This window comes from Aspergillus luchuensis, chromosome 7 (genome assembly GCF_016861625.1).
Source record: "Aspergillus luchuensis IFO 4308 DNA, chromosome 7, nearly complete sequence".
NCBI classification, from domain to species: domain Eukaryota; kingdom Fungi; phylum Ascomycota; class Eurotiomycetes; order Eurotiales; family Aspergillaceae; genus Aspergillus; species Aspergillus luchuensis.
Window position 1 is genome coordinate 2577591 of NC_054855.1, and position 14720 is coordinate 2592310.

General features: G+C 49.5%; 3 protein-coding genes across 3 annotated transcripts; 2 read left to right on the forward strand and 1 right to left on the reverse strand.

Annotated features, from left to right (window-relative positions):
* Positions 1–305: 305 nt before the first annotated feature.
* AKAW2_70854S (vacuolar protein sorting protein DigA) lies at positions 306–3331 on the forward strand (the record flags this gene model as incomplete). The annotated part of the gene is made up of 3 exons (XM_041683482.1): positions 306–522; positions 596–3191; positions 3247–3331. The coding sequence occupies 3 exons, from the start codon at positions 306–308 to the stop codon at positions 3329–3331; spliced, it is 2898 nt and encodes a 965-aa protein (XP_041547738.1).
* Positions 3332–6779: 3448 nt separating this feature from the next.
* Positions 6780–7133, reverse strand: AKAW2_70855A (uncharacterized protein; the record flags this gene model as incomplete). Its single annotated transcript, XM_041683483.1, has 1 exon — positions 6780–7133. One exon carries the CDS (start codon positions 7131–7133, stop codon positions 6780–6782), a length of 354 nt encoding a protein of 117 aa, XP_041547739.1.
* A 5336-nt stretch (positions 7134–12469) lies between these two features.
* Positions 12470–14410, forward strand: AKAW2_70856S (putative serine/threonine protein kinase; the record flags this gene model as incomplete). Its single annotated transcript, XM_041683484.1, has 1 exon — positions 12470–14410. One exon carries the CDS (start codon positions 12470–12472, stop codon positions 14408–14410), a length of 1941 nt encoding a protein of 646 aa, XP_041547740.1.
* Positions 14411–14720: the final 310 nt, after the last annotated feature.

Consider the following 14720-nt stretch of genomic DNA (forward strand, 5'->3'; position numbering starts at 1 on the left):
GCATGCTTATGATGATAATCCAACCAATACGAAATTCTGAGGATTTCAATTCTTTTCAATTGGTTAAATATGTGGTTAACAGTATATACATTGGATACTGCGCAAGCGGTATCTGGTATAGAGCGTGTCTGCCTCAGGCATATGTGCCAAGGTATCAGTAGCTCCGCTTCGGGCGAGCTCCCCCCATCTTCATCATCGCCCATCTCCCAGCTCGCCTGGCTGCTATACCTCGTCCGGGCAGCTCCACTCAAGCTTATTGTGCGGTCGAGCAATGAAATAGGACCATTATTTACAATTGGCGCATCATGGCGCTGGAGACGTCCAGCGGTTATGTTGCTCCCAGCAACCTCACCGAGCCTGCGGACGCCGGTTTGTCCATGTTCGATGTCCGACATGTGCAGTTGCAGTTTCCACTGGCTGCAGACTTTGTCGCAGCGCAGGTCGCTAATAATGTTTTGATTCTGGCTTTGTCGACGGGGCGCATCCTCCGAATAGATCTTGATACCCCGGAGGACATTGATGGTTCGTGACCTTCTGACGGAGATCTCGGAGGGTTAACTACACTCCCGGTGCCATGCTGACTCGCAATTTTTAGATATCGACCTCCCCAAAAAGTCATCGGAGATAGGCGTTATACGTCGCATGTTTCTGGACCCTTCCGCGTCCCATCTGATCATCACCACTACCCTTGGCGAGAACTACTACCTCCATACCCAATCCCGACAGCCTAAGCCACTGTCGCGACTGAAAGGTGTTCCGATAGAAAGTGTCGCATGGAATCCCTCTTTACCTACGGCCTCGACAAGAGAGATACTGTTGGGCACGACGGACGGCCAGATATGGGAGGCTTACATTGAACCATCTACCGAATTCTACCGCCGTGAGGAGAGATATGCGCAGGCCATCTACAAGACACCGGAAGGATCGCCTGTCACAGGAATTTGGGCGGAGATAATACCTACGAAGCCCGAGTTCAGACGGGTGCTAATAGCGACCCATGGCAAGCTGCTGTGTTTTACAGGACGTACGGGAAGGTACGGGAGAGAAGGTGGAAGTCTCGTCTACGCTGATCTATTCCAACGCGAGGCGCCTGTACGCCATGAGACTCAGAATCCTTCTAGCGCGGCACCATCAGCACTGGCTATCTCGCCTATTGTTCCAGAAGGCCAGAGTGCGACTGGCCAGCCGGAGAATGAGTTCGCATGGCTCAGTTCGCAGGGTATCTATCATGGGCAACTTCCATATGCGCCGCAGAAACTCCCTCAGCCATTTGAAAGCTCAACCATGCTGCCGCGGTCGTTGTTCCCGGCCAGTGAATCTGCGCGCGGAGGCAAGAAGCTTATACAAGATCCAATAACTGCCATGACGTTGTCCCAGTGGCACATTCTAGCCCTTGTTGAAGGCAGAGTTGTTGCTGTGAACCGTATGAATGATGAGATTGTCTACGATGAAGCAGTTTTGGAACCGGGACAGAGTGCTTTGGGCCTCTTGACGGATGCGATGCAGCACACCTACTGGCTGTTTACCAGCCAGGAAATCTTCGAAATCGCAGTCGAGGACGAGGATAGAGACGTTTGGAAGGTATTCCTACAGAAGAAGATGTTTGACGAAGCTTTGCAGTATGCCCGTACTACAGCGCAAAAGGATGCTGTTTCCACCGCCTCAGGAGACTTCCTCGCCAGTAAGGGCCGTTATCTGGAGGCGGCCAAGGTCTGGGGCAAGAGCAGCAAAGGCTTCGAAGAGGTCTGTCTGACTCTGATCAACCGGGGCGAGCATGATGCGCTGCGGAAGTACCTTCTCGGCCAGCTATCTACGTATAAGAAGTCTTCGTCTATGCAACGGATCATGGTTGCCAGCTGGCTTGTCGAAGTGTTCATGACAAAGTTGAACTCGCTTGATGATAACATCGCCACCAAAGCAGAACTGGCGGAGGGAACGAGCACGGAAGAAGTCAAGGACGAACTTGGCAGTGTCCGAGCTGAGTTCCAAGAGTTCGTCACCAAATATCGGTCCGACTTGGACAAGAAGACTGCGTATGATCTCATCAGTAGCCACGGACGAGAGGAGGAGTTGCTTTTCTTTGCCACGGCGGTCAATGACCACAACTATGTGCTGTCCTACTGGATTCAGAGGGAGAAGTGGTCGGAGGCGCTCAATGTTCTGCAACGACAGAGTGAACCCGATGTGTTTTACAAGTATAGCAGTGTTCTCATGACGCATGCTGCTGCTGGACTAGTCGACATCTTGATGCGGCAGACCAACCTTGAGCCGGAGAAGCTGATTCCTGCATTGTTGAACTACAACAAAACGGTAAACGTTCCCCTGGGACAGAACCAGGCGGTGCGATACCTGAACTTCATCATTGTCAACCATCCGAAGCCATCCGTGGCGGTCCACAACACCCTGATCTCTATCCACGCCTCGAGTCCCTCGTCCTCGGAAGCCGGACTCCTCACCTACCTGCAGTCACAGTCGTCATCTCCGCCACCGTACGATGCAGACTTTGCTCTGCGTCTTTGTATCCAACACCAGCGCGTGCAATCGTGCGTCCACATTTACAGCGCCATGGGACAGTATCTCCAGGCGGTGGAGCTGGCTCTGCAGCATGAAGATATCGAACTGGCAGCGATTGTGGCAGACCGACCGGAGGGCAACGACAAGCTCCGGAAGAAGCTCTGGCTTCTTGTAGCAGAGAAGAAGATCCGCCAGCCTGGGACGGGCATCAAGGACGCGATCGAGTTCCTTCGCCGATGTGAACTGCTCCGCATTGAGGATCTGATCCCGTTCTTCCCAGACTTTGTCGTCATTGACGACTTTAAGGACGAGATCTGCAGTGCGCTCGAGGATTACTCGCGGCATATCGATGCATTGCGACAAGAAATGGATAACTCGGCACACACAGCGCGTCAGATCCGGACGGAGATTGCAGCGCTGGACACGCGATATGCAATTGTCGAACCCGGAGAGAAGTGCTGGCTCTGCTCCTTGCCCGTGCTCAGCCGGCAATTTTTCGTCTTCCCGTGCCAGCATGCCTTCCACAGCGACTGCCTAGGCAAGGAGGTCCTCGACGGGGCCGGTGGCAAGAAGAAATATATCCGCGACCTACAAGCGCAGCTAAACAAGGGGACATTGGGAGCGGCGCGACGAGAAGAAATTGTGCGGGAACTGGACGGGCTGATTGCAGAGGCCTGGTAAGAGTGCTCTATTCTAATTCTGTGTTCTTTTTACTAACACTACCGACCACAGCGTCCTCTGCGGCGATCATGCCATCAAGCAGATCGACAAGCCATTTGTTGCGGACTTGAACGGGCCCGATGACTGGGCATTGTAGTTGCCTTGAGCATGGAGAGCACGTTCCTCATCCAATGCATGCATGTCCTTTTTTTTACTGTTTTACTCGGTAGCTTTTTTTCGACCGTTAGCTACTGACTTCCTACCTACCTACTTACCGTCTGTCCCTGTCGTACGATGGCGCCTTGCATTTATCAGCGTTCGAACGAATCATACCTCATGCTTTTCTATTTATTTCCCGGGTATATAAAGCTGCAATATCATTACCATGGACATAAGCAAAGCACCAATAAGCGTAGCAGTACTCCCCAACCGTACTTGTTGCAGAACCAGTTGTAGTTTCCACTACTACTACAGTAGCTCAGTCCGTCCTCGTGTTCTAGAGTCGAGTCAAGCAGAGCAATCAAGAAACAGCCAACCCCACCCCCTGTCTTCAATTCGTCTCTGCAAAAGCACCGACACACGGACACACCTTGCTGATCCCCTTTTTCTCCAGTGTGTGTGTGACTGCTCGTGTGGGTGGGTGAGGGTGTGTGCTTGCTCGGCGTATCGCCTGCCCAGCTAGCTTGCATCCGACAGGGCTGTGCGGGTGCAGCTTGCAGCACACTCTGCATATTAGCCAGCCAGTAGATGGATCCTTGGTTCTCCACTTTTTTTTTCTTTTGATTCCTGCACCTGGCAGTGCGTTTCGTGACGAGTGCTGTGCTGCGCTGCGCTGCGCTGGTGGAAGTGGAGGTGGTCGTGCATGATGGTGGTGGTGGTGGTGAGTATTGCTGCATCCAAGCGCCGGGGAGGGAGGATCCTTGTTATTTGCTTCAACTTTGTGTTATAGATGGGACTTGGGATATATTTTTGGGTTATAGGTACTAATTAGATTAAGTAGATGTGTTGGTTACTAGTGCTTTGGGTTCATAGTAAATATTATTAGTAGTAGCATGTATACTTATCTATATATAAACACTGAAAGATGAGTAGGAAATATATTAAGATACGATACTAAGTACATAGTGAAGAAATATATAAGTAATAAGTAAGTAATAGGTAGCACTACATCAATATGTTTACTTTACTTGGTAGTTATGCACAGGTACATAGTAGTATACCTACCTCCACATTACATATCCAAGTACTACGAAGTAAGTATCCTGGAGTACGTGCATATCCTCATGTTGTGTCCCGTGATAGTACATATGATCCATCTGTAGTATGTACGATAACTCACATACATACATACATACGTACTACATACAGTGCATGTCTTGCTCTACTCATCCTGTCTGGTCTGATCCATCTCATTGTCTGAGACAGAAACGGAAGGGATAAAGGAGGGGTGTGCAGCAAGCAAGCACCCCATACTCCATACATGAATGAGTCTTGTGCGGGATTATCTTGCATGTTCATGTTCATCTCCTTCTTTCTTGGATTGAGTGTGTGTGGGATGTAAATGTGGATTCTGGGGTAAGATAATTGTTGAGAATGGGTGAAACAGAAACAGAAACTGGGACTTGAGATATCAGTTAGGGTAAATAGGACTATCTTTCATACTGAATAACTACTAGTAGATAGGTGGAGATAGTTAGTTACCCCAGACATAACTAATATTTAGATGATTATCAATTAGTTATTTAGTTAGGTAGTTAGTTAGTCTTTGTGTCATTTCTTATCCAAGTAACCAACTAGAAGAAACCACTCTATAACTGAGTACTCAAAAATGAGTCCTCGGTTCCTCTCTTCCGTCCGTTTCTCAACGGCGATCCCACTCCACATCCCCATCCCCAGTTCTGCCTGTGGTTGTTGGTTCCGGGTGAGAAGCAAGGAGTTTCCGTCCAGTTTTCAGTTTTCGTCCTTCCTTCCTCCCCGAACTTTATCCCGAAGTGCAGTAGGTAGGTAGGTCTTGAATCTGGGGAAATCTCATACAGACATACATTCTATACCTTCCATACCATACTAGTTTCAGACGGTTCTTTCTTTTTATCTGTAACTACCTAACTACTTAACTAACTGACTAGTACTCTAGTAAATAGTTAATCACTAACTAACACCTTAAGACAAGGTAATATCCATCCAATCCTAATCCCTCTCTAACCGCGGAACTACCACCTTAAACCTATCCTATTAGTGGGATCTCACAAATCACAGAAATTGCTTTTTTTCCATTTCTGTTAGGTGGATGATGGGTGGATGAATGGATGCGGACGGCAACTGATAGCGATGTGACAAGAAAAGTATAATTAAGTGGCTGGACTCTTAGTTCACCTATCTAGTTTAATAGATAGTGGTAGTAGTGGTGGTAGTTTGATTGCAAATTGGACTTGTCCTATGGCACATTGTGTTGATCGTGCGGGGTAAAGGTGCCACTAACTAGTAAGTAGGTTTTGACTATCTGTTTATCTGTATTTATCTTGTCTGGGAAGGTTGGGATAGGTTGGTGGCGATGATCGAATCATTTCCCTATGGGGTGATGATGATGATGATGATGATGGGTTGCTTTTGTGTCGCGTGCTCATTCATGGATTATGCTGTGTTCATTGCTGGTTGGGGTTGGGATTGGGATTGAGGTAGTTGGGGTTTGATGATGGCGATGAGCGGATGCCAGTGGGTTATCTGCCGATAGGAGTGATACGTACGGGGTAAAGTAATTTACTTGGTACTCCGTATGGAGTCACTACTGACGGATATATGGATATATATGGATGTATACTATGGATCTTGTAATCTATCTGGTGGAGATGAGATATGTCCGTTTGGGAGTGATTGGTCTCATTATAGTTACTTTGAGGTTTTCTATGGTCGTTTTGTTTGGGATTGTGAACTGTATCTGTATCTGTAGCTGGCTGTATACTACTGTAGTAACTAACTAATCTAGAGCATAGTGATAGAGATAGATAGATAGTACTGTTCTGCAAATGTCGAGACCATCACCTCCAATGGTGCAACATCCCTCCATCCATCCCAAATCCTGGTACTAGATAACCTTTTCCAACCTTCCTCTGCCTCCTAACTGGCCCCCTCTCCCAGGTTCCACCGATACACCACACCCGCCCAGAACAAGCGACGATAGGGTGTTCCAGCCATACAGCACCGCCCGTGTTTCATTCGGCAGATAATCATCCCGATAAGGGGGAGAAAGCAGACAGTATCTAAGGTTCAGCACCCGGGGTTTCCATGAACCTAGTCATTGTTGAGACGGAAGTTTGGCAAGTTCCAGGCAGTCAGGATTATCCAGTTCATCCACTGGGTCACGCTATCCCGGTTCCATGGGAGAGATGAATGTTAGCGGCAAACCTTGGGAATGGCGTGAGAGATTGGCGGAGACAGAGAGAGAGAGAGATAGCCAGGTGACCTGGATCACCTGAGAGGCTAACAGTAAATACTTTGTACAGTAAGTATGGGCCTGAGACTGGGGCTAGGCTGGGATTTGGTCATTCGGGATTCCTGGGGCAGAGATGGAACCAGATGGAACCTCATGGAAGATTTAAACTATTCTCTCATACGAAGAGTGTGTCAGCCACCATCAGAGATTCAAAGGAACCGAGAAGGATGGTGGATGATGATGAGGTGGTGGTGTGGTGGTAAGGCCAGGCAGCTTGCTTGGGGGGCCGCTGCTTATCGCGTGATGCGTGCAAAAACAGCCACCTGGCAGAATGAATAGCGGAAAACCTAATGGGAAGGAATTCCTTAGTCAGAAGGGAACCATCCATCCATCCACGTATGCCTGAGGTCTGTTTTTTGTTGTACTCCGTCCTCCGTACCCTTTCTTTGAGGGTGACCACCTCATCATCGTCCCTTGGCTGCCTCCTGCTAGCTGCCCATCGGCGTGTCGGAGACAGGCAAGCCTGCATGATCGAGACACGCAACTCTTTGCCAGCTGCAAGGACGAAACCTTCCCGACACTCGCTCGGGAGGCGGTCAGCCAGGCACTAATGCACCTTGGTCCTTCACCGCCAGCATCGCTTTCTTGTTGCTCATGCAGCCCCGGAAAGATACTTGCCAGCCACGGGGCGCTGCCAGTGCTTTTTGTGTTGGCTGTTATGGAAGTTAAGAGTCATGTTATGTTTATTGATTTTGATTATAGTTTATCTGTTCATTTAATTTGACTTTGTATTTTTCTTTTACTCAATTTCATCATTTAGTCTCCGACCATGTACCTCCGTTTTATGTATGTAGGAAAGAGGGATATTTCCATCCAGTCACCTCGTTCCAGTTGTACACAACCTTATCCACTACTTACTACTTACTACTACACAGTAAGTAATAGTAATAGTAAAAAAAAAGTACCATAACGGAGGATAATAATTATTATCTTGCCGACAGTACAACCCGAAACGAACCATTAGCAAATTAGCATACTCTGCTACATACCTCCTGTCATATGTTCACTCCATATACTCCATCCATACTTTCAAAGCCGAGAAGAGGAAAAACAAATACCCAAAGTCTCCACCCCGATCGATAGTACGATACGATTGCCAGATCAAAAGTTGGCCCAGGAGTCTGTCTGTCTGTCTGTCTGTCTGAGACGTAATCTCCCTCCTGCCATCCCGTTTAACCCCGCAAATCCTGTTACAGATGATGGGCCGAGTTGAAGGAAATCCCGCGCGGTAAACAGGATCAACGTGGATCACGCAGGTTTTGTGCAACAACAATAGACGTTGTTGATTGATTGATTCAACATGGTCTGGTTTCCCTGGGTTATCTGGCTGGCCTGGACCGAACCACACACACACTCTCTCCCTCCCTGACTCAATTGTCTTTTCTCTCTTACTTTGAACCTTAGGTACTAATCCTTTGGGGAGAAAAAAAGGTACCTGATGCGGTGCTGAACTTTTAGGTACTTACCCTTACTCAGATTGTTAATGTTAGGTACTTACTCTGTTGGTTTACTACCTCGTCGGGTAGATATGATTTTATACTTTCTTACATAGTTTTTTTCTCCGCATGGGCAAGTCAAGAAAAATAGAGGAAATTATCCAGTCATATCATTATCTCTCGTATGATCGGTGATACCTGAGTATCGTCAGTACTACTTGGTAACTACTAGTAGCAGAATCTACTGCCACCTCTCGGAACCTAGGCTTTAGTCTCCTCTGATGATCGGCGCGCAGCAATATCCGTATCTACCGACAACAGCTTCTTCCCCATATTAACTACTACTAGCTAGTCTATTAGTCCACTGTGTCACAAGTTAGATAGTTAACTCAACGAATAGTCCGGGATCATCCTCCCGGGCCTTTTTTCAGAACAGCCGACCCAAACGAATGGTCAATCATTGGCCACGACTTCGCGCCAGTCGTTGCTTGCTTGGGGCTGGCGTCATGCAGCCTGGAAATACTAGTGGCCACTGGGGGATTCTGTCTGATTGGATCCTGAGGGATCCACTGTAGCGTCACTCAGACTGTTGTGGCTGCCCGCCAGGCCAACAACTCCAGGCACCTCCCCGGATAGGGACTGGACCCGTAGTATGGATCCGTATTTGTTACTTTACTTAACTTACTCACTTAGTAATCATGCTGGGCGCAACTCTTGATTGGATTTGTTCCCGCCGCCGGCCGAGGACGGGAGAGTCAGTGGAAATGATTAGTATGCTCTGAAAATGGAAACATGAGAGCGATACGTAGTCTAGGTGCAATCATCGCGTGTTCAATCCTCTGGTGGGGTGGTTTCTCCCCGTTTACTGTTAGATGGTGGATGGATGGGTTTAGGATCGATCTGATCTGGTCTTGGTCTGGTCTGGTTGGGGACAGAAGAGGGGAAATGAGAGCGGGCCATTCGGTGATCATTACCTTAGCTCTGGGGGGGGGATGATGAAGACGATGGCTATGATGATGATGATGTTGGGTATTACGAAAACCGCCGCCCCCTTGTTGTGTTGTTGACTGACTGGTCTCAACGGAAATAATTATTATACCTCGGATGCATTATTCCGTCATTGTCAATGTTTTGGAGGGATTGGCTGGTGGAAGAAGGGAATGATGTAGTTATCTCCCGGAATATATTGATAGTACTTTGTATCTGTCTATCAGGGAACATAGCAAGGTGGATGATAAGTGATGAGGATAGATAACATAGCTCGGATGGGGTGGGAGAGACCCTGCTGGGACCTGCAGGAACTTAGCTTAGCCGGTAGACTTGGTGCTGCCTTGGTGCCCAGGGCGTACCCTCCATGTCCCCTGCTCAGGCTGTAGTCTACTCACGCCGTCTTTGCTTGGGAGGTAACTCTAAACCGGCGCTTAACTTGACTTTTGATTCTACTTGCACCAATTGAAAAGTTATGAATATATATTAACTTTTGGTTATCTAATGGTCATCAACAATTTACATAAATTAGTTCAAAGTTAATGATTGATTAATTACTTTGATGTGTACTCTGTACGTTAGTTAGTTACTGAGGGAGGGAACATACAGTCAGCAGCCGTTCCAGTTATTGGCAAGCTGGCCGCAATCAGGACAGGTTACATGTACCTGAGTCTGGGGGCTTGCGGCACCTAGGTATACTCCGTAGTTACTACATAGTAACACATTTCCCCAACAAGCAAAAATGAAGAGAAAAATGCCTCGGGGAATTGACGCATTCAATGACACCTGCCTCCCAGCCCGTCATTTTAGAATTGCAACAAATCTCGTCCATTAAAATGCCAAATGACAGTATCATTATTGACAAAGCAGTAATGGAATTGAGACGACCTGGCAACAATGGCAGGGGATGACTCAATCCTAGGGAGACACAGCGGAAAAGTGGAGGAATGTTCTGGGCTGCTGAGGTGATTGATAGGCAGCCAGGAGAATAACGCCTTCGTAATCAATGACTGGAACGCTACTGAAACATTACTTGGAGCCATTTAACGGCTTCTCGGAGGCAGTGATTCCCGTGCTCAACTATCCATAGATAGTAATAACCGTAAATAACTGGGAAATTTTATTATTATTATTTTTATTATTATGATTATTACTACTAGTATGATTAATTGGATTATTGATTGACTCTGGTGCCTTTTGGTAACTGGATAACCAGAAATTGAGAGAGAGGGGGGAAAAGACTCAGGACTTGAGTTGAGTCAACCAGACAGAGTTGGTACCGCAAAAAGGGTCGGCTTTTCCATGACGCTGCGGGTTATGGAGAACCTTCCAGGACAGGCAATGCTGAATCACCGCCGCGCGGATTCCTCTGGCGACGGACGGAGAGGGAAAAGGGAAGGGAAAACAGTCATTCAGGGGGGCGCAGAAAGAGGGAGTGGAGTCGAATGGCCGGATGCGGCCTCTTTTTCTCGACCTGCCGCCAGTCAAGTGGGTCGGCCGGAAGATCGCACGTACAGTATTGTTACCACTTGACCACGAGGGAAATGGGGGTTGCTGGGTACCATCCTCGCAGGCGCTTGGCCCGATTGGGGAGTCTGGAGTATGCATGAGTATGCATGATTACCGTAATAAACACCCGTCATTGGCCAGCAGGCCACCCACCCTGGAACCAAGGCGACGTAGGAGGTTCTCGCTCGTTCGCCCACTTTCTCGCCATCGCTGCAGGTCGAGTGGGTTTGTTTCCCTTTCCCTCCCCCAAGGTTCCGAGTGTCGCCCCCCTCCGACTAGCCGTGCCTAGGAAATACTAGGAATATGGAAGGGCATAGAGTCCAGTCGTCACCCTCCCTCCGTTTCCACCCTCCCTCCCCCCCCGTACTTTTACGAATTACCGTACCTACCTAAACCCCATCTGATCCCAACTGCTATCATCCGGAACCTCCTTATCCCTATCGCTCGCTCTCTCCTCTTGCTCATCCATCCTCTCCACCTCACCTTCCTACTCACACCTACACTCTCACCTTCCTCTTCACTTCCTCTCCATCTTCTTCTCCTCCTTTCTCTCTCCTACTCTTCTCTTCCTCTCTTCCCTTCCTATCCTTATCCTTCATCATCTCTTCGTTCCCGCGCTCCCAGCTACCAATCCATTGCTCCTTCTACATCCGCGCTTCCCCAATCAGCCTTCCCAACCCAACCCATCAACTATCGCCACCCCATCATCTTCCTCTTCGCCTCACCACCTCTATCGCGACACGATACAGTACTGCTTGCAATCCTCTGATTAGGTCACATTGCCAAAGATTTCCCCACTAGATCTACTTCAGAACAGAGTACTTGTCCTGTCCTCTACGGTCTAATCTGCCTCGCCGCTGTCCTTCCTGCCTGGCCTTCCGAACACCCTGCGTGACTCATCTCAAAGCCAACCACGTCGAGAGTTCCTCGGACCCACGAGTCCCTCCTTCAATCCAACCGTCTCAAAGCCGCGTGCTACGTTTCAATTGCAGAGATACGTGTTGAGGGTTCTGCGTCTGCTGTGAGGTCGACTTCTGCTTAGTTGTCCATCCGTCCGCCGCGCAACCTGGGCCGGGTGCTGGTATTCGGTTCTTCATCTCGTTCTCCTACGGGCCTGAAGATCCATCATACCAGTTGTCCAGAGCCCCGCTATACCTCCTATATAGTTCCTCTTTCTCAAATCTCCGGACTATATATCATCGGGCGACTTATGACCTTATAGCCGTCGGTCCCGTCCTCGATCACTTCCCCTCCCCCCTGAGTCACGACCCCTCTCCGGCCCTTCAGCCTGGTGTTCGAAGGCCTTTTTCAGTTACGAGCCTTGTTTGTTTATACATTTGGTGTTCAAGTCACGATATTACGCAGCGTTATTCTCCCTTGGTCCTTCTATTTGGTGTCCCATTGCCGGACATAGTCATTCACTTCGACACATTCTTTCTCTCGACATACTTCCGTTCCTCAGGCTTCGCGCCTCTACACTTCCTGAAACGATATACAGATGCACTCATAACAGTCTTTACTATTTCCTAGCCGTCGTCAATCACCCTTCTCCCAAGGGTATCTGCACTGCGCTTCGCGCCTACTCGTCGTCCTCATTTTCTTTTCGTTTGTCACCATATCCTCTCTTCCCGGTATTTATATGAAACTGTGACTCAACAAGCCGGTTGTTTTTTGTCTTCTTTCTACTCTATTCTCCTTCATCTTTCTACTTCTATTCTCGGTGGTCGAGATCTGCTTGGCATTTGACCATCTTGGTTGTCTGGTTGTTTGAATTATTCTTGCATCCGTCTTGCGATAACCTCCATCGACTGCTATAAACCACTGGATCGAACATCTCTGGGAGAACATCGTCTAGTCCGAGTATATATCAGATATGGAGTGCCTAAAGAACAGCTTTGTGGAGGGTCAGCTCCTTGATGGGCGCTTCCGAACAGTCGCCCCTCTGAACCACGGTTCGTTTGGCATGGTCTTCCTTGCTATCGACACCAAGACCGGCCAGGACGTTGCTATCAAGTGCCTGACCAAGGGTGGTGCCTCGCCGTACGATGCTCGTTTCGAAGAGCTCGACTGCCACCGACGCCTTGCTCACCACCCTAACATCGTCAACCTCATCCATTCGTTTGAGACAGATGCTCACATGTACATCGTTTTGGAGTACTGTTCCAACGGCGATTTGTATGAGGCTATCAGGCTCAACCGTGGCCCCTTGGAGACGGAGCACGTGCGTGATTTTATGTTGCAGCTGGTCAGCGCTGTCGAATTCATGCACGCCAATGGCATGTACCATCGTGATATCAAGCCAGAGAACATCTTTCTGATGCAGGATGGATCCATGAAGCTGGGTGACTTGGGTTTGGCGACCCGGGATACCTGGAGTCATGAGGCATGTGTTGGAAGTGACCGCTACATGGCTCCGGAGCAGTATGACCCTTCGACCACTGGCTACTCTCCCGCCAAGGCCGATATCTGGGCGATTGGTATTTGCCTACTCAACGTACTCTTCGCGCGGAACCCATTCGCTACCCCGACCGAATCCGATATCCTTTTCGCGGACTATGTCCGCGACCGCCAATCACTCTTCGACATCTTCCCCAACATGTCCCAGGATACCTTTGAGATTCTGAGATTTGCTTTGGCTATCGACCCCGAGAAGCGCTCTCTTTCTGGTATTCGTGATTCCATTATGCGGACTGTTTCCTTCACTACCGATGACGAAGCATTGGATGAGTTCTGCACCGATGACCGCGAGGTCGTTCCCGCAAGTGCCAACCGCGAGCCTCTCCGGACGCCTTCCATCCAGAGCCCGCACATCAACCAGGGCGATTCGTTCCCATGGGCCAAAGCCCTCCAGGCCAGCCCCCCTCAGCAGATCCGGCAGCTGTCGGCTATTCCCGACAACGAGAGTTACTCGGAGGATCTCTTCCCTCCTTCGGAGACTGCTGGCACATCGTGGTTCTCCGTTCACCAGGGCACTCCCTCCATGGCATCTGTTCTGGAGTCTGCTCTGGGCGATTCGTTCCGGCCATCTGCTTTCCGCAAGGGTGAGCTGCGTTTCCCTCCACCATCGGATCCGGTGCCCATCACCGGTTCTCTTCCCAGCCATACCACCAAGCCTTTGCCTTCTCTTTCCATGGTCTTTGGTAAGAAGAAGGACGAGCAGATCTCCAAGAGCTGGAGTGATCTGTGGGACGAGGAGGAGGAGTCCGAGACTGAAGACCTGGCTTTCCAGCAGCGGCGCGAGCAGAACTCCCGTAGCTGGAGCCACGAAAGCAGCAGCCCTGTCGAGGGCAACGTTCCTGAACTCTGTGGCCCGCTGACAGGCCTTCGGGATTCTGTGACTCCTTCTATGCTTAACGTTCGCGCTCAGCAACCCAAGCCTTCGGTACCATCCGAGGAGACCTCTGGGAAGTCATGGAATATTCCAATGGCCCCCACTGGCCTCAAGACTCCCCCTCGCACCCCGGACAGTCCCCCGAAGAACTCCAACAATGACAAGTGGGCTGCCCTGGGTGACCGGAGGAGGAACTACAAGTCTCCCGAGGCTTCACTCGGACGCAAGAAGTTCCCTCTCAACATGAGTTGGAGGAAGGACTGGGGCTTGGGATCTTCTGGCTTCGACTACGGCTCTTGGGCTGCCAAGAAAGAGGCCTCTTCCTTCCAGGATCGCCGCCGACGCCCCTTCCAGGAGAAGGGACGGCGTCGCGATGCCTGGGAGTCACCGAAGTCTGCCAACGTGAAGGTTCCCCATGACTACGATGGCAGTATCGATGAGGATCTCGACCTTGTCGGTGGCTGGCATGACCTCCATCTTTAAGAACCATGTCTCCTGCCTTCGTTCCCGCTCTGCTCTAATCCGATTCCTGTTCGTTGTACCGACCAAATTACCCTGACAAGAGTGGCAAATTCCAAACAACTTTATCTACCGACAACCAAACTTCTCCGGCTTGTTTTCTTCTTTTACTTTTTGATTGATTTTGAAGCGTGTCTCTCCACTCGGCTTAGATGCACCTGTGTCGGGTGCATCCGGCAGCCTTATATTCAATATTTTATTTTCCCCTCTTCTTCTCTACCGTTACGATAGAATGTTTGTATTCGGCAAGCCTCTCACGTCGGAGGTGCTAGTG